Raw genomic sequence first — 20,973 nt, forward strand, 5'->3', positions numbered from 1 at the left:
TTTTGGAAATTAAGAAGCTCAATGATATCATGTAGTGCAAGCATATTACAAACGACAGAAAAAAGTTTTTTTAAAATACTGTAATGTGTAAACAAAATCAGTTATGATCGTAACATTTGCTAATTTGCAAATATTAAAAGTTGTTTTATTAAACTATGTTTTTACTTCTTTTTATGATTAAAATCTGAAAACTCTAAGTAAAAAAATACATATATTCTTAATAGATTTCAACCAAAATGAAGAATACTACTAGCAGTTTTTATTAGTAGATTTTATTACAATATATGAATATTTTTACCCTTCTATAGAGCATTGTGAGCATTATTAACAATATTTTTATTTCATATTTCAATTGAATTGGATCGTTTCTACCAATTTAGCAATAATTTTGAAATTTTCTTTCTACAAAGGAGATATTAATTTTTTAGAAGCAGGTGAAATAAAAATGTTTAACTGCATTTGTCTGTTCCCTTAAATTGCATAATATTAAAAACCGCCATTTTTGTTAGTTTTAAAGTTTCAATAAATAAGCCGTAAAACACGAATGCGTCTGGCATTAATGGAATTTGCTTTCTAATAAAATCAAATTACTTTACCAACAAATATTTATGCATTCTCTCCTTGAAGCAACTTGAAGATACTTATAAATTTTGTTTTCTGAATAGCCTTAGCACGTAATTTTTCAAAGCATTATTTTTTTGTTTCAGATTTCATTTGAGATATAGAAAATTTGCAAATGAATCCGGAAGTTAAATTCAAAATGCTAAAATCTTTGCACTATCGTTATTCGATATTTGAATTTTTAAAAAAAAAGCCAGCCGTAAATAAATGGCGCCTACCTTAGATAGAAATAGCTTTCTATTGAAATGCAGGATTTCGCGAGAGTCCTTTGTGTATATGTTGTTTTTCTGGAAGCAACTTCCAACATTTTTAATTTTTACTATTAACTTATTTAACTGAATCTTTCAGATACAATTTTTTAAAACATGCATACATAGCTTTAGTGAATAAAATATCATCGAATTCACAAATTAATCCACAAGTTAAGTATTTTCTTTGTCTACAACTGAAATATTTCATTTGAAATAATACTTTCATCGAATTAAATAGTCCATTTTAAGTGAACTTTTCAGCTTGAAATAAATAAACCATACTTCAAAAGAGCACCTACTCTGAGAAAAAAAGTATATTTAAAACTACCCAGGATATGGTGAAAGTTACCATGTTTCTGGCTCTATGGGAACATGAAAAAGCTTGATAATTTTTACCGAAGCGCTTATTAATGATTTCAGCGAAATTAACAATAAATCATAGTTTTATATTGTGTGATACAATTTGTTAATTTCATGAAGATAGTTTAGACAATGTATGAAAACCATTTATTACTTTCAAGTTATGTATTTTTTACTAAATGTGTGCTAATCAGAACTAAAATCAGAATTTCCCGGAAACCACGTTACCATATGAATAAATGGAAAAAATTACCAAATGAATGGTTTAAATACAATATATTTTGGTTTTTATTCCAGAATAATGGTTTTTTTTACGATAATTGTCATTACCGTTCAGTATAGCAATTTACCAGATTTTTTTTCTCCGTTTAATATTTAAAAACAGCTTGTCTTCGTATCTCCACAGCAGTCATATGTACACATTTCTTTCTTGAATTTACCTTCATAATTTTTACATTACACTCTTAAAATTTATTCTTCCGATTATACTTCTAACATGCATTTTTTTCCAAACATCCTTTGATTGTCTTAGAATTCAGTTGTATGTCAACTTCCGCATAAATACAAGAAAAACCACGATATGAATTTATTAATATGGAAAAACATTTTTTATTTATCTGATGGTGGCTGGCGTTAGGCAAGAATAATGCTCAAGCTATTGAATTACAAACATTTATGAGAAATATCACATAAAAGCAAACAAGCAGGAAGTGATAGGACGCCGTTTATTTCTTCCATAAATTTTAATAATTTCGAAAACAAATCTGTGAATAATCTTGACTGTGTCAATTGATTTCGTTATCATGAAAGTAAATTAAGTCAACAAACAGAAAGTAACTTGCTTCATTTATATTCTTGCATCATATTAATTCTTGCTTAATTTATATTCTTGTATTTCTTGTATCATTTATTCGTATAAATTTGTATTTTTCATTGAGTTTAATAAAATTCAACTATACTCTTCTCTATTTCTCTCTCTCTATTCAACTCTTCTTTTATTTCTGAAGTTTAAAATAAGTAAATCCTGTATCTAAGCAACGCCTAATATCGAAAAACTTGCATTGAAAACAAGCATTCCACCAGCAGACGATAGCATACATTTCCTTGGTTAAGCGACCTCTATCATTTTTTCTGTAAACGTATCAAAACTTTGTTGTCCGCAGCTTTAGCAAATATTTTTTTCTCAGCATCATTTATTGTTTCAGATATCATTTGATTTTCCACAAATTAAAAAATTAAATAAAACATAAACTTTTTTCCTGGAAATAAAATATAAATCATTCATCTGCAAGTGAAAAATGAATCTTTTATATACAAGTTATATCTTTCATTCGTGTTTCATATTTCATAGAATTCTGTAAAATTTAATTTAATACTTTTACTAAACCTTTAAGTTTAAAATAAGTAAACCATAAGTCAGAAAGGCGCCTAACATTGATATTATTTGCTTCCGACTGAAATCAAGAATTCCACCAGCAGTCATTTGTACACATTTTCTTCTCGAAGCTACTGCAATCATTTTTGTAGTTTTCTTATCAAAATTTGTCTTCCGAATTGCAACAGCGTGCATTTTTTCAAAACACCCTTTTAATGTTTCAGATTTTAGTTGTATCTTAGCACCTGCATGAACTAATAAAAACAATGATGTAAATTCTATAATACCATGAAATATTATCTTTATCTGCAGGTGAAATATTAATGCACCAGGCGAGAATATAGCCCAAGCCAATGAAATACACACATTTAAGAAAAATATAACACAGAGCATGCCTGCGGGAAGAGATACGGCATCGTTTATTTCTTCAATCAAATTTAATAGTACAAAATACAAATCAACAAAACTAGCTGTTGGAAGTCTATTTTTAAATTGTGTCAACTGATTTTGATAGTTAACAAATAAATCAGTACAATCTTTGTAAATTGTGATTAATGCAAAACTCATCAAAGCTGGGAGCCCAGTAAGCAAAATTAAACTACTAGCATCTTCAAGGAATGTAATTAAGGTTAGAATCATCCTTGGTTCTACATTTTTACCAAAAGTATACAAAACGACATATTCAAGCGGAGCTAAATGGGATGCTATTGCCATGATTAATGTTTCAAATAAAATGAATGAAATAAATATAATTAATTTTATGTTCAAACTCCGACTTCGGCTGAAATTTCTCGGGAAACAAAATAAATAAAGTTTTTGCAGCTTTATAATTAAAAAGTGAATTTTTCGTGCTCTTTTCTTCATGATGTACCATAAAGTAATTGAAAAAAAGTTTGTAATCCACAAACAAGCGATAAACTGCAGCCACGATGCATATTTTAGATGCATAAAAATCATTGCCAAGTCCGTATGAAGAAATGTAATTGTAAAAAGGATAAGGGGCCAGTTTGATTTCAATCTCCACAAACAGTTATTTACATAATTTTTGTTCCTTTTTTCAATGTAAATTCCAAAAAATGATAATATTTTCCACAAGAAGCCATTGAATTGGAAATATACGAAATCGTTTGGAAATATTTTTAAACACATTGTTTTGTTACTTTAATGACCTAAAAACTTCGATGCACATGATTTTAATCCCCTAGCAAACAGTAAGTTCGAACCAAAAAGCATATTTTGACGCGTAAAAACTATACTGAACTGAGTGTGAATAAAAGAAATGTATTTGTATAAATAACATAAAGAGTCAGATTGATTCGGGACTCCACAAACAGTTATTTACATAAATTTTGTTCCTTTTATTTCAACCTAAATTAGAAAAGCTGATATTATTTTTCCCTGGAAAGCATTGAACTGAATCTTTCAAAACTGTTTTCAAACACTTTTGATGATTATTTATTTTTTAACTTTCCTATCTTTATTTTAATAACTTAAGAGCACACATAAACTTGCTTGAATTCGAGAAAGTTTGTTAACTAATAGAAGTACCACATCTTGCATGATAAGTTTAACCCCATTAGTTTAATCAATGATTTGCTTTTTCATTGCTTTGAGTAAAAAGAAAGCAACTGATAACAATTCCAAAATGGCAACAATGCATTCATTAATTGATCATCTATTTAATTAGCATTAAGTAAACACTATCAAAAATTAATAAATTTTCAACTATTTAGATTTATTTCATGGTGGGTTTGTATTAGAGAAAAAGATTTTCAATGAATTTTTTTAATCTATATTTTTTGGAAATTGACAGTTTTTGTTGTATACTTTCTTTTATTGATTGATCACTCTTGGGTGCATATTAATAAATTAATAACTTTTTAGGAAAGTAGATATTCAATACTCTATGTTTATAGCTCCATAAAAAGTCTTATAAAAAAGAGCAAAATAATTCATATAATAATTCATCATACACGTTAAAAATATTATTTTACAAATAATTGAATTAAATATAGATAATAATCGATAATAACTAATATAATATTCTATAATAATTAATATAATAATCTGTAATATTAATATAATAATCAGTAATAATTTATATAATTATCGATAATTATTTATATTATAATTAATCGATATAAATACAAATAAATTGTTGATACGGACCAATTAAATAATCGATTTAAAAAAATGTTTATCACATTTTGCACTGATATGTATACAGATAGAAAAAAATATTTCATGGCACTTTCTCAAAACAGCATTTAACAATAAAAAACAGGCTCGATAACTTTTAAAATTTTCGTCTGATTTGATTCAAAATTTGACTGAAAGGTAGGATTTGTGTAGTCTTTCTTGCACGCGTGATTTTTTTGTAGAAATTGCAATTTTTGATTAATTTAGTGAAAAAACATAAACTTTTAAGTCATTTTTGTATAATACGCCATCTTATGAAAAATTCCGATTGAAATGGATGCTGCAACTACACTAAAAAGCCTTTTTAATTTTTAGATAAATCGATTAAAATCTGATGGAAAATCAAACCAGCCATAAAATAATCTGTCTGGAGATTAGTAATTCGTCATCGACTTCGCATATTTTTGCACACACAGTACTCTACACAGTACTACAGCCGACTCAATTTTTGGGCTTACGGCTACAAATGTTCTACTCCGTAGCCTCGTAATTTTGAACCTAGTCCAGAAGACAAGGAAATTCCTGTATCAAGTATTGGGAGAAATTTACCTTTATGGAGGACTTTTCGATGGAACTAACCCACATTTGCGTTACATGGAGAGGAAAACCACGAAACCCTCCCATGGTTAGCCTGACGGACAGTACTCTATTTATTAAATATAATTTCATTTTTAAATATCGTTCAAAAATAAACATAATGGGAATTTTAATATAAATTGAGTAAAACTTTCTGTTGCACACATTTATTTCATATTATAGCATTCAATCTAAAAAGATTAATGAACAATGTTGTAAAATGTATAATTTAATATGTTAATTTATTTGGAAAAATCAGTTTTTTTGGCCATAATAGTAATATTCTCCCTTAAATAATATTTCTCGTCTATGATCTTTTTAAATGTATATGGGACTTTAAATTGCGCTACATATTAAGTTATTAGTGACTAGAACTAAGACCTTTGCATAGTTGTTGTTACATATGTCCTAAATAGTATTTATTTTATAATATAGAACAGTAAAGTAAGTATCATAATTTATAATATAGAACCATCTAAGATCAGTAAAGTTGGTTAAAATAATTAATCCTAATCAAGTTAAATCCTGTAAAAGAAACTGTATAAATTGTCAGCGTTGAGTTTCATGGCTTGCGGCAACTTCATGAACAAGGGTGCTATTTTAGATATATTTTTTTATTTTATACATTTTTTTTATTTTATATATTTTTTTATTTTACATCTTATTTTATTTTATTAATTTAGTTGGAAAAAGTACAATGCTTGTGGCAATAATAGGTAGTGTTTTCTCCATAAAATAATATTTCATATTTATGAGCATTTTTAATTTTCATGGGACGGGGCTATAAATTGTGTTGCATAATAAAGTATTAGCAACTGGAACTAAAGCCTTTGTATAGTTGTTGTTACACATGTCTTACGCAGTATTTATTTCATATTGTCATATTCAATCTAAGATCCGTAAAGTTACTTAAAATATTAAATACTTATCAAATTATGATATTCTGTAAAAAAAGAACTACATAAATTGTCAGGATTAAGCCTTACAACTTACGATAACTTTATGAACAAGAGAACTATTTTATAATGATTTGGAAAATCTATTAAAAGTGCAATATATTTAAAAATTTATTAAAAAGAAACCTAATTTAACTATTCTAAAGATCTATTATATACTGTGCACAAAAATGAACCACCTTGAATAACGTTTGACCGAATGATCGGATTTTCTCGTTCTAGGACTCAATTTTAATGGATCGAGGTGTTGACCTCAAATATGCTAATTAATTAGAGCAGACGATATTTTAAGTTAGGAAATCAGACACAAAAACATACTTTATCTGAGCAAGCATGCCTTTTTTGCGGGTTTTTATATCTGACCCTCAAAATATAAAGGGTAGTCGCAATCTGGTAAATATGGTCTCAACAATTTGGTCAGAAGAATGGTCCAAAGTTCATAATTTCAGTTTTATTTTTTGCGTATTTTGCTATATCTCGAAAACTTTTAAAGCGAATTGGAAAAAAAATTGCACTCAATTATAAAATTAGTTTATTCAAAGATTTCACACAAAAAATAACTTTTGATAAATATTTATTAATAACAGTCTAAACAATTTTGAATTGCTTAGCGTACAATTTTTTACCCTATTTTAAAATATGTAATTTTACATGGCGAAATAGAAAATTTGAGCTTAACCACTCAAATATTTTCTGAGATATCAGATTTTTAAAAAGTTGTATAATTGAGATCACCCCCTTAAACCATTAAGATGGAATTCTAGCAGATGAAGACACGATCGTTAGAGGGAAAGTTATTCAGAGTAATTAATTTTTTTCTGCAATTTACAGCATCTTATTTCATAAAAATTACTCTCATTCCCCTTTCCCGTAATTACACATCCCTCCATCTTCAAGATGTTTGATCTCGTTTTCTTCTAAAACCTCTCCTCCCTCTTTTTACGTACAACCATGCTTCCTAGATCTAAAAACCTCACAAAAGAGCAAATCGTCTCACAGAATAGCAATGAATCAACTAGTGATATCCATTCATCGAATTCTAACCCATATAAAATTCTGGTGAGTATTGTATTGTAGCTACCACTACCATTATTCAATTCCAATTCACTAGTATATGAGACATGTTAACTCGATTCTATCTAGAGGTACCTCGAGATGGATGATGGTTGACAAAGTCAGTAGCCTAGCCTCCAAAAATTTTTTTTCTTTTTAAATAAATGAAATGTATTTTCACTTGGGAAAATTCTCTTATGTTTTTCGTAAACAAACAAAAATATAAACAAATCACATCACAGAGCAAAAAAATAAATAAATAAATAAAAATACGTTTTGCTTTTGTCGGTAACTTGTCATTCAAAAACATTTTGCAAAGAAATTTCCCTTTATAATTAAAAATCATAATTAAATTGAATATTATTATATAAAATAAATTCTGCTTAATACAAGCATTACCGCAACTATGAAAAGGTTTTAGCTTCAGTTACTAATGATTTAATCTGCAACACAATTTATAGTTAATTAAAAATTAAAAAAGCTCTCAACTATGAAAGATTACTTAAGGCGGAAAACAACTATCAATGACAAAAAGTCTTATTTTTCCAACTAAATTTTCACATTAAGTTATAAAATTTACAATATTGTATACTGTATGAATTATACTATGATATAAAATAAATACTAAATATGTCTAACAACAAGCTTTGCGCAATTTATTTCATAATTCACTTTAAGCACATTTTTGAACTATATTTAAAAATGAAACTTAATTTAATAAATAACGTGCTGATGTGCAACTTTGAAGATGGCAGGTTTAAGTTTCATTCAATTTTTAAGTGATTTGTCTAAAAATTTAAAAAAAAACCTTTTTAGTGTTGTTGTTCATAAACCAAAATAAGAAAAAAAGGTTTAACTCAATGGTGGAGTTTTCATTTTTGTTAAATGAACAGAAAGTCCATTTCAAACCAAAAAAAGAACTTAAAAGAATCCATGAAAGCAACATCAGGGTAAAATAGGATTAAGATGAATTGACATATTAAAAATTCTACAACAAGTTCAACTTATGTTACCTCGTGTTTTGTTTCTGTTGTAATCTTCGTCACTTTATTGTCATCATTTTTAATTTCTTCCGTTTTTGTTGAGGTCGAAGAATCGATAGGAGATCTGGGTGGTTTTGGTGGACCTTGAAGTAAGTCGGAAAATAGGGGAAAGGGGTCGACAGTCGTCATTTCTGTCACTTTTCTTCCGCTGTCCTCTGTCAACTTCTGACTAGTGAAGTCCTCAAACGACTTCAACGGAGGAAAGGTAATTACATCAGGAAGTAAAGTCGCTGACTTTATTCTCAAACCTTCTTCCTCTTTAGTAATCTAAAATAACAACAGTAAATGAGCTTAATAATCAATAGAAAAGGTGTTCTGAAATAATCACTCTTAATTTATACTTTTAAGATCCTTGCCAAGAAACATATTAATCATGGGTCGCAAAATAATATTTAAGTGATGAACAAACAAAAAAATGTAACGAATCCTTATTGAAGAAATTGATAATAAATTTTTTCCTTAGTTTTTGTTTGATTTTCCTAATTTGGTACTACTGAAATTCAAAGATGTTTCTCAATGGGGAAAGGCGTCTAATTTGGGATACTCTATGTACACCGAAGAGCCATTACATTATGACCACCCTGCTAATAACAAAAAGGACCACTTTTGTCCCTCAAAACTGCTAGCACCCGCCGTGGCATTGATTTCACAAGGTGGTGATAGGTAGTCTGAGATATCTGGTACCAAGCGCTCACCAAGTGGTCCTGCCATTCCCTCACATTGCGAGGGAGTAGCGTGGCAGCACGAATTTGGTTTTCCAAGCAGGACCACAAATGCTCGATTGGATTAAGGTCAGGTGAATTTGGGGGCCAAGACATGATTTGAAAGTCACTGTAATGTTCCTCGAACCAATCCATGACGATTAGACCCTTATGACATGGTGCATTATCCTGTTGGTAAACACCATCCCCCGCAGGAAAAACTGTTGCCATGAATGGGTGAACCTGGTCTACAACTATGCTCATGTAGCTTACAGACGTCAGGGATTGTTCTATGATGATTATGGGTCCTAATGTGCTCCATGAAAACATTGTTCCTGGGCGGGAAACCCTGAAAACCTGGGCGAGCCCATTGTTATAGATGGATGGTGGTCATAATGTAATGGCTCTTCGGTGTATAATTACGATAATAAGTTAAAATTTTAATATTTATTATGATGTTCTTTATTTTTATATATAATGTTCATAATGTCAAAAATATAAACAATGATGAACATAAAAACTCGCCAAAAAAATTTTAAACACCATCTAAAACCACGCAATAACCAATCGAAGGCTTCTGTTTTCTAACTGACTTCATACAACCATTCCATGTGTTTTAGATAGTTTTTACTACATCATCCAAATCCATCATCACACTTTTAATAGCCTAGCTGGTTCGAGTGTCGTGCTAATAATGCGAAGGTTGTGGATTTGATTCCCACTCATCCCTATGTTACAATTGTTATCAAGATCCCTGATTTTTGAGCTGCGATGGCTCAGGTGATGAGGCACTCGCCTCATAAACTCCAATGACGTGACCCAGGTTGAATCAGGTGGATGGTCGATACGAATTCTGCCCTCGGCTCGCAACGACCACAGAGATTACATAAGATATACACAGTGGTGGAAAGTTTATGGGTTAGAATACCCTTGTCATCAAGCTGGATGTTTGAGGTAACATATATACGGATTAGTTCCATAAAAAAAATCCACCACTAAGGCTAGTTTGTCCCAATGCTTTATCCTGGAGTTCCATTGTCTTCTGAGTTGTAAAACTAACTCAAAACTGGTTCGTCTGTTCAACATCAATTATAAAGCAAAATCAAACAGATACGTCGCATATTAAGATGAATCCCACAGTAGAGATCTTCCCTCTGTTTTTAGAATCCCTTCAGTTTCTTAAGAAACCGATCAAATTTTAAGGTTTAACGTTTCAGTTTTTATAGTTAATTAAGTTTAAATTAGATAAGTAAGTAGTAAAAGGGAAATATTCTCACTTTGGTACTCGTTTCCTTGAGAGACGTTTCTTTAGTGACAGCTTCATTTTCTACGGTTTGAAAAGGTGTCACCTTTACTGTAGAATCCAGGGTTGTAGAATAAGAAGGATAAAGATTCTCTTTGTTAGAATCTTGCCTACAAGAATATAACGAACTGTTAGAATAAACATTATAATCCAATCAATTACACTTCATTCTAAAATACATCTTTGTAAAATATTTTTTCTAACTAATCTAAGACTGAATTTGTGGACGTCAAGTAACAGACTTACAATGAAGTTTCTTCAATGCAAATTTTCACAAGCATACAAGCAAAGTTTCATCAAAAATTGAGAATGGCGAAAGCGAAAAAATGAATAATGAAATAAAAGGAAATATTAATTGGTGGATTCCTTTCAAAGCTCCATGACATTTTGCTATTCTTTAGTGGTGTTTTTAAATTATTTTTTGCTTTCACAATTTTATATGATAAAATATATGTTTTCTTAAAAACTGTACTTTGATCAATGTTAATGCTTTATATTTATAATGAAAGGAATAAAATGTTTCAAGCAATGAAATTTTCAGCCCAAGAATTGAAGAGCTAATTTGTTAACATTCGAGTATGATTGTTTAATCACACTGGGGAACAAATTTTTTTGTTGAATTTATACAAATACTTGATATTGCCTAATTTGGGTGTAGGGATTGCAAATCAGAAATTAGTTTTGCTCCCAAAGCTTCAAATATTTTTAAATGACATTTTTAATCTATTTTCTTTTTAAATGCTCAAGTTTGAAAACGTTATAATTTAAAAAGGGCTTGAATAAATATTTCGACAATATCTTCGAAGAGTTAAGGCACATCATCAGAATTAAAATTGCATAAGAACCCATGTCCATAAAGGTTCTCGTGGTTGAGAGCGTTTCACTATTATGACCTGTTCAATAGCACACGGAGAAATAGTTCATTATAGAGAAGTGACATTAACGGCGTATGGTAGCAATTTTCCAGGCATGGGTTTCTATCAGATTTTAATCCTGCTGATGTGCCTTAACTCCCCTAAATGTTTATCTCTCCATTTATGTGGCCCCTTGTTAAAAGGTTTTCAAACTTGCACATTTCAATAAAAAATCAGCTAAAAAATTTTCCTTCAAAAATTTTGTAATTTTTTTTTTCATTTCCAATGAGCTGTATAATCGGTCTTGCCGATGAGCAAACCTAGTGCGTTCTCCAGAGGTGGTATCCACTCTTCCAGGACCACCACAATGGGTAAGATACCGTTGGTCATGTTAATTTGGACGTCTAGTTTCTGCCACACTAGATGGCAGCATCGAGACTCTATTTGGATGCTTAAGTTCACTAGGAATTTAATTTTGCCGGAAATGCCAAAAGCCAATAAGGCACTCCAGGGATCTCTCCAGGGCACTCCAGGACATGCCGCATAATCATACGACATGGCTGCTGAGGATTTTCTGCATTCCGAAAATCCGGTGTCTGGGCCGGGGATCGAACCCGCAGACTTGGGCTCAGAAGGCCCACGACAAACCAACTGCGCCACCCAGCCACAAATTTTGTAACTTGGAGAAAGAAACTGATTGCAGATTTGTAATCAGTGACTTAAAAATATCCAAGATACGCTAAAAAAATCTCATACGAACCTCAAAACCCAAAAACAAATTTGTTCCCGAGTGTTACTCTTATAATATGCGTCTAGCATACTTTCTTATCAACCGTGCTTTAAAAATACAACGCTTTGTCAGGTAAAAAATTTATGCAAATCAACAAAATTTTGTATTTTATACTTTCTTTTTGTACTTTCAGGAAGACACACAAACAGAAGAATTTCATTTCTAAATTTTTGTTATCATTTTGGTACTTAACCTACGCAACTTGTACGCACTACAGCGGAGACGAAAACGAAAAATGTGCTTTTCAAACTACTGTAAACATAGTGGATAATCCTGCCTGCCCCCTCTGCCGCAGTGGTGCGACGATGAATGCTGAACATCTTCTCAACTGTTCAGTTCTCACAAAGAACTGCATCTACTCCCGATACTGGGAGGCCAGAGAACTTTTGTTCAATTTAAGTTCTTGATTTAATTTTAATGTTTGATGTTTTGCTTTTGTTTTTGTATTTTGCATATTTCATCTCTTTCTGTATTTGTATTTTTTTTTTCTTTTGATCTCTGTTCAGCCTTAGGATAATGTCTGTATCGCCTGCTGCATTGGAAATAAAATAAAAATAATTTTAAAAAACCTACTCTAAACACATATGTGGCACAAGAAATCGAAACAAATTTACGTATAGGGAAATCTTTTAAGTTAATCTTACAGTTCAAGCACAAATTTGGTAAATACAACAAAAATGGTAAGGTGACCACTTCTCTATTTGAACCGTCAAATTCATGTCTCACAAGTGGTCAACTTACGCAAGTTTCACTGTAGTGAAACCTGCCAAGTTGACCACCCTTGTAAGTTAGGCACCTGCATAAGTTGACTTCAATTATCAAGAGCGGAATATTTCCTATATAATATAAAGAAGCAAAACCTTTGCAACTTGACCACCTGTCTGTCTTGTATGTTGACCACTGAAATAAGTAAATTTTATCTAGGAGTATTATGAAATTCTATTCTGAAACACTCATAAGTTGACCAGAAAAAAAAATTAAGAAAATTTTCTGTCATTTTGGCAATGTATGTTAAAATTTTACTTGTTTGGTGAAATAGTGTAAAAAGCTAATCTAAACCCGTTTGTGAGTTGACCATCAGGGGAAACTGTAAGGGGTCAGCTTTTGATGTTTTCTTTCATCCGTTCATTGAAAACAGGTGTGTTAGTTGAAAAGTTGCTATTCCAGTTGCAATAGTAAGCATTTGAATAAATGAATGCTCTGAAATTTGTATTTGATCCTTTATTTATGGTCTTTGATCCTTAAGTGTAGTAAATAAATTTTAAAGTGTTCAAATAATTTTATTTTGTTAAAGTTTTCAAATTACATGTTTTCGTGTTCTGGTATTTTAAGAAATTATATTTATTAGACACTTCACATGCATAACTAACGAAATAATTTTTAAAAAAAAAATTAGTTAAATATTAGAATTATATGTATTAAATTGAAGTTCATTCAAGTTTAAACACATTTCTTAAGATATTCATTTGCATATTTTCTGAATAAAATTTTTAAGTCAAGTAAAAAAAAAAATTAAACATATAGCAACATGATATAGGAAACGAAAAAGTAAACAATGACCCACCCCCTCTATAAGTTGACTACTTGTCTAAGTTGACCACTAAAACAATGCACCACAAGTGGTCAACTTACACAAGTTTTACTGTATTAACATTGAAATATATTAAAACACCACTTGTGAATTTTGTATATTTACTCGGAATACGAATAGTTATTGTTTCGTACCTATGCTATAACAATTACTTCATATTTACGTTATTGTAGAAAATAATGAGCTTAAAACAGCCTTATAATCTTAATTTTGATTATTCACAGGTTTAAATTTTAATTATTACTAGTTCAAAACACACAATAAAAGCGTAAAAAAATTATTCTTCAAGTTAAACTGACAAAACAAATGCAACTCAAAACTCTCCACATTTCAGTTATGTGCAAAACAAACAATCCAAAATATTTCAATTTCATACATGAATTACATCAAAAGACTAGATCACATCTGGGTAAAATCTGTCCACAGCTGTTTAGAAATGAAGATGGATGATACAAGAAATACGTTTTGAGATAAAATTTTACCAAAAATCAAAATATTTTCATTATATTTAGCCATGAACTGGTCCTCATCAATTATTTTTGTAAAAAGAGGTGCAGTGAGCCAAAAAAAAAATATCACTCTGAAGGACTTATAATCTGATATTTTAAGTAAGGATCACCGATATTTTAAGTTAGGAAATTATGCACATTTTTATTCTACTATTAATTATTAATAATAATTATTTATTTTTAATAATAATTATTAATTATTGATTATTAATAATAATAATTTATTGTTAATTATTTATTATTAATAATAATTATTCATGATAATTATTTATGATAATTAATAATTATTATTATCAATTATTATCATCAATTATTAATTATTATCGTACTTGAATTTCTGACCCTCAAATAAAGGGAACAGCTGCAGTCTAGGAAATATGGTCAAAGTAGTTTGCACCGTCGTTCAATCCATAATGATAATTTTACTTTTTGCGAGAAATTTCAAAGCGAATTGAAATACTTTTGCATACAATTATAAAATTCATTTATCCGAATATAATTCCACGTAAAAAATTGATATTGCAAAGGTAATTCTAAATATATTTAAGGTATACCATTAAAAGTTGAGTCTCAGTTGAGTCTAACCATTAAAATTGAGTCCCAGTGCGTAAAAATGCAAACGTACGTGAAAATTTATTCAAGACAATTCTTTACTTTTTATTGATTTTTTTTCGCGCATTGTAGAAGGATTTCAATTAGAAATTTATTTCTACTTAAAAATCAGTAGAACTTATTGTTCCGACAAACTTCACTTAGAAATGCGACGTAAAAAATCGTTGTCCCTAATGAATTTTAAATATGATTTATTCCATAAAAAATCAAACGATTTTTTATCTTTTAACTTCAATTTAGAAAACCGTTATGTTTCAGCTTCTTATGTCCGTTGAGGGTTCTTTATGTGTTACTTATTTTTATTTATTTTGTCAAAACACGAGTATATTATTTACTAATATTATTCAGTATACTGCAAAATACAGGTCCCATGCTTATTCAAAATATAAGCAGGTAAGTGTTTCTTGTTTATTGTTTCATATATTCATCCAATTTACTAAACTGCAATTTTTTAAAAATAATCATAATTTTAAGCATTCCTGTATAATTAAAATCCCTTTGTCTGCACTCAATACATTTAAAGGACTGATAGCTGCAATGAATAAATGAAGTATAATAAATAAATATCTAGAATAAGTCATTTTTCTCAAAAAAGTGCTTGAAATTATCCTTCATATTTTTAGAGAAAATAAACATATCATACGAATAAATTAAGTTAGATATTCGTTATATAATGTCTTTAAACTAAATAAGTTTTTGAAGCAATAGTAGAACTAAACACGATGTTATATCTTTATCAATTTAGCATGTTTCCAGATCTATCCAACTAAATTATACCATAAACATCAGCTAGGTTTTTATTATAAGAATCCTTTATATATAAAACTTTGAAAAAAATTAAAAGCGTAAAATAAAATCACAAATTTTACTATATAACGTACTTAATCTTTTTTTATTTATGTGATTTCACTAAAATCCATCATTAAAGGTTTTAAAAATAAGACCAATTAATATACAAGTCATCTTAGTGACGATATGTGCATAGGAATAAGTTATTAAGCTTACACTTCCATTGTTATGTTTTTAAAAAATAATTAATAGCAATAAATAAAGTATATATTTAACAAAATTTAATTCAATCTATTATAATCATAATAGAACAATTTCAGCAGTTTTAATTAAAATAATAATATAAAATTTTCAAAAATATTTAAAATAAATATTCATTATTATTAATAATACATTTTAAAATATAAAGAACAATATAAGAAACTTATTTTTAAATACTCTCTCTATTCTACTCGTTAGCTGAAAGATTAAAAGAAAATGATAAATATTTCTTTGCAGCTTGATTTATTATATGAAAAAGTGTGAGACAAAAAGATAAATGTAAAGCTTGTAAAAAAAATCTTTAGCAGATGAAGATTAGAGCATGAAAAATATTTCTTAACTACTTGATAAATATTTTAGTCAAAAGTCTTTATTTTATACGCAAGCATAAAGTGTTAATTTCTTTCGTCATGTGCTTAGTTAAAAGATAAATATTTTTTCCACTACCTAATTCATACTTAAATTAGTAGGGAGAAAGAAAATTTTTAAAAAATTTGATGCTTCCTAATCAATTAGTCAAAAAACTTAATTGCAAACATATGAAAAGAATAATTTCGTCCTTTAAATATTAAAAAAAGTAAAATAATTTATTCACCTCATAGTATAAGTTTAATATAGAACTAACTACCTAAACATTTGAAATATTAAAGTTCTCCACTAAATTTTGAAATACTAAATTTTAGTACAGCATTCTTTCAACCTGATAATTAGTCAAAAGCTGCATTTTAAATGTTTGTCTGTATTAAATCATTTCTTTTTTCAAGTACTAAAAAACAAACATGGATAAATGTTTCTCAATTTTGAGATATTAACATTTTTGCAAAAAATTATCTTTCTAAGTTCTATTTCTTAATTTCTAATGCTCACTTCTTACATTATGTTTTTGAAACAAAGCAAATAACTATAATATATTCAGTAACATTAAATTAAATAATATTCAATTGATAACTAAACGATTTGCGCAGTTTTGATTAATATAACAACATAAAAAAATGCTCAAAACTATCTAGCACTCACTGTTAGTTACATATTTTGAAATATAACGAATTTATTATAAATTACACTCTTCACACTTGATTTGCTTTCGAAAGACAGAGAGAAAAGTATAAATGTTTTTTTTTCTGTATGATAATTAGTATTGAAATAATGCACGTTAAAAAAAAATTAAAACGTATTCGAAAACCATTTCCTTTTTAGCAGATGACGAGTGGAAAATGACAAATGTTTTTATTAACTACCTGATTGATATTTAAGTCAATGTTTTAAACGTAAGTAAAAAGTGATGACTTTCTTAAAGGGTTATAAAAGGAGGATAAATATTTCTTTTTATTCTTCATCGTTAACACTTAAGCCAAAAACAATTCAAATTCAAGGAATTTTCACTCTTTTTGAAACGAATGATATAAAAAAAAATTAGAAAAGAAAAGTGTTTTTTATTCCACCTAATTATTTTCTTTCAATGAATTGAATTTTAACTGTGCTTAAAGAAAGGGACAAATTAAAAGTTTTATATGTACCTTATATTTCCTGATTAATATTCTTTTTTAAACATTTAGAAACGAATTTTTACTATCTGATTAATATATAAGTAAAAATAAACTAAATTTTATTGAAAAATATTTGTACTATCTAATTTTTATTTAATTTAGAAGATACTTAATTTTCGAAAACAATTTATAATCCCTAATTAATATTTAAACAAAAGTAAACAAAATTTTAGAAACGAATTTTTACTTCCTGATCAATATTTAAGAAAATTGACTAAATTTTAAAGAAGAATTTTCAATGCCTGATTTATATATAACTAAAACTAAACTAAGTTTCAAAAAGGAATTAAATATTTAAGTGAAACGAAACTGAATTTTAGAAAAGAATTTATATTTCCCAATTAATATTTAAATAAAAACAAGTTAAGTTTTAGAAAAAAATTCCCACCATCTGATAAAATTTTAAATGAAAATAAATTAAATCTAAGATAGGATTTTTACGACTGATTTAAGATTTGAATATTCTGCTCCATTTTAAACCAGTTTATTATATTGTTTTTTTCTGAGTGGATTAAAAAGAAATATTACAAAAAAATTTCGTCACACATTAAAATTTAAACCAGAAAAATTAACTGCAAATTCACAGAATTAATGAATGAAAACTCAAAAAACTAAATATAATTTTTCCTTTACCTTTTATTCTTTGTCTCACGCGCTTTCTGCCTCTTCTTTGGTATCCAAAAAGAAAGAAATAAGTCCTTCACCTTCAGAAGTTCTTTACGAAAGACAGCGAAGGTCATCAATGCCAAGACGCAACAAGTGACAGTTTCGAACGCACCCATAGTCACCATACTTTTTAATCCTACTATCGTATATCTCTCGTTCTGATCGTAAATTCACACATTCGATATTCAGCCATCTTGAAAAAGTAGAACTAGTGGTAAAAGCCAACGAAACTCATTACAGTTTTGTTTTTCCTACTCCATGTTCTTTTTAACTTCTATCCGCACCTCGTGATATTCCTCTGGTGTCTGTAGCTAACTTTGGATTCAGGAATGTAATTCTTTTTTGTTCCAAGAACTGCGATGTTTTAAAGAGCAGCTTCCTCCCTCCATTTCTTCATATTTTTTCCAACTCTTCTCGAACACTTATGAGTAGGAGAACTACTTCAAAATAAATAACTCGAGAGGTTTTTAGACACAAAAATTCCATTATGAAAATCCTGATTTAGAATGATTTCTTTCAGTAAGTGAAGAGGAGGCTGCTTCAGAAAATTCGATTGTGACTCGTTAACGACAAATCTCAATTATATAAGTGTCTGTATGTATTTCATTAAAAGTTTTTAAGAGCGTTTAATTACGATTTATTGAAACTAAAACCATCCATTCACTTACAAGCGAAAAATAATGGTGATACATACAAGCGTTTCAAGTATATTGAAAACAAAGAATTTATGTATTTTTAAAATATATGTAGAAACTTAATATGTAATTCAAATGGCTCGAGTTTATTTAACTAGTTAAGTTTATTTACTTTTATTCCATCGTACTGATTGTACATTTTTCTACATTTCTCATTTTTTCATAGTTTTTGCGCAAGAAAACAAAATGTACTTAAAACTGAACACCCAAAACAGCGATTACGATTTTTTAATAGGAAGAGAAATATAACCATTAGATTTAGAAAATGATATCAATAACTTTCCAAAGCTTCATTTGAAATTTCACATAATAATGCGTATAAGTTACATAATGTTATTTTTATAATATCTTCAAGAAATTTTAAATTATTGCATTCTATTATTATGATGTATTTAGCTCTAAAGTAATTATTACCAGTGAAGCTATTGCCATTATTTAGGATGGTAAAATGATGTTGAACAAAATTTTAAATTTTGAAACAGTTTTTCCTTTTCTTTAATCTTCAAGAGGTTTATAATATTTAGTTATGATCAAGTTTCTAACAAGTTCTTTTATTTATTTTTAGTTCAAGGAATAAATTACAATTGAATTTCCAAGCAGTAAATTTTTATATGTTTCTAAACAGTCTTAAGATTCTGAAACAATAGACCTTAGCTATCTTCCTCACAGGTGTTTTTTAAAATAGCGCTCCACCAATGCAATGAATAATTCTTGTTAAAAATGATGTAATGGCCGATAACTTGAATAAGTTGGAAAACTAAAAACCTCATAAGTTAGAGTAGCGATTCCCAAACAGTTTTCAGCGAACTCTTAGAGTTCCGTGAAAAGGTCACAGGAGTTCCAAAAGTTTGAAATTTTTTTAAACCAATATTGATTTGCGAAACGGTGTAATTATATTATAAATGAACAGAAAATTAATATTCTAACCTGTAAAATTGTATTCTAACCTGCAGTTTTCTCTGCATAGCAAAAACTGTTTTTCTATGTTTATTAGCTATTAAAATATCGTGATGGGGGGAATTGAATATTTGCTAAACCGCCAGTGGGTTAAACAATTATTTTTGAAGTTGGGGTTCCGTAGTCAAAAAGAAATTGGGAACTAATAAGTTAGTCAGTCAATTGGCGCTTTAGAAAATCAACGTAGCCGCAAAGTTTCGTAATAACAAATAAGAGAATTGGCTTATTAGTTTATCAACAAATATGTAAGATCATCTAAAGTGTAAGATCAACTAATGTGTAAGATCAACTAATGTGTAAATCGGAAAGTAAGCAAAACAGCGGATATCATTTTTCAAATAAATAAAGTGTATGCATGTAATTTATTTCATTTATTATTTATTAAAAAGTTATTTTTTTATTAAATATAATTAATTAGGGGAGGACTATGTTTAATTTTCATCACTCCAAACCTCATTTGAAATATCTTTTTTATTTTTGTAACAAAGAAGCAAAGAGAAACACCGAGTACATAAAAAAAAATTACGATTTCTTTCCAACCACAATTTTGAAAATATAATTAATCCGCGTTTTTAGTTTAGTATATTTTTTTATCCAACAAATTTTTATTAGCCTCTAATAAATTTATTTATACTTGAAAAATAGCCTGTAATTTCCCAGTACCCCGTATACCAGGGTTCAAGGAACCACTTACCGGGCCTTAATAAAACATAACAAAACATGTGAGAAAAGTCCAAATTTCTCCATTTACTATTTTTATCTAAACTATTTTTGGAACAGCACAGTAAACTTAAGACAAATACATAACTCAAGTTATAAAAAACAAAAGCAGAAAAGAGATTAAAGCATTATAGATCGCAATAAAAAGTAGTATGTTTCTATTGGGAAATATTATTAAACTAGCTCATGTCAGGCTTAAAAATTTGAATTTCCTTTTTTTTCAGTTGCTCGTGAAAAACTCGAATGTAATAGCTCTAAATGCATTTGCTTTTTAGAAATGTACGTTTTTACTGCAACCTGATTCAAAACCTTGCTAAATCATTTTATACAATGTACTTCGCATTCAACTTCATCTGAATTTACGATTTCTCCAAGACAACATATTTAGTTGTGTTTCTGTGGAACCTCCATCATTACGAAATAATTCTTATTATTATTTCCTACCTCGTCTCATGCAGTAAACCGTTGACTTTAAGCATCTCGATGACAAACAGAGAAGATTACAAAATAATAATTTATATTAACGCAGCTCGTGTTGCGCTTA

General features: G+C 28.7%; 1 protein-coding gene across 6 annotated transcripts in view; it reads right to left on the bottom strand.

The window, feature by feature from the left end:
• Positions 1 to 20,973, bottom strand: part of LOC107440408 (synaptopodin-2) — a 75,318-nt gene that overhangs the window by 17,744 nt on the left and 36,601 nt on the right. For 4 of the 6 annotated variants that reach the window (XM_071187155.1, XM_071187157.1, XM_071187154.1 and 1 more), the window contains exons 3-4: positions 10,413 to 10,548; positions 8,405 to 8,701 (exon numbers count right to left, since the gene is read on the bottom strand). In XM_071187155.1, the coding sequence (XP_071043256.1) occupies positions 8,405 to 8,701; positions 10,413 to 10,548 (433 nt within the window). Of the gene's footprint in view, positions 1 to 8,404; positions 8,702 to 10,412; positions 10,549 to 18,024; positions 18,473 to 20,973 lie in introns of those variants that run through there. The other 2 variants (XM_071187156.1, XM_071187153.1) reach the window with 2 other exon arrangements.

This window comes from Parasteatoda tepidariorum, chromosome 10, assembly GCF_043381705.1.
Source record: "Parasteatoda tepidariorum isolate YZ-2023 chromosome 10, CAS_Ptep_4.0, whole genome shotgun sequence".
In the NCBI taxonomy this organism is placed as follows: domain Eukaryota; kingdom Metazoa; phylum Arthropoda; class Arachnida; order Araneae; family Theridiidae; genus Parasteatoda; species Parasteatoda tepidariorum.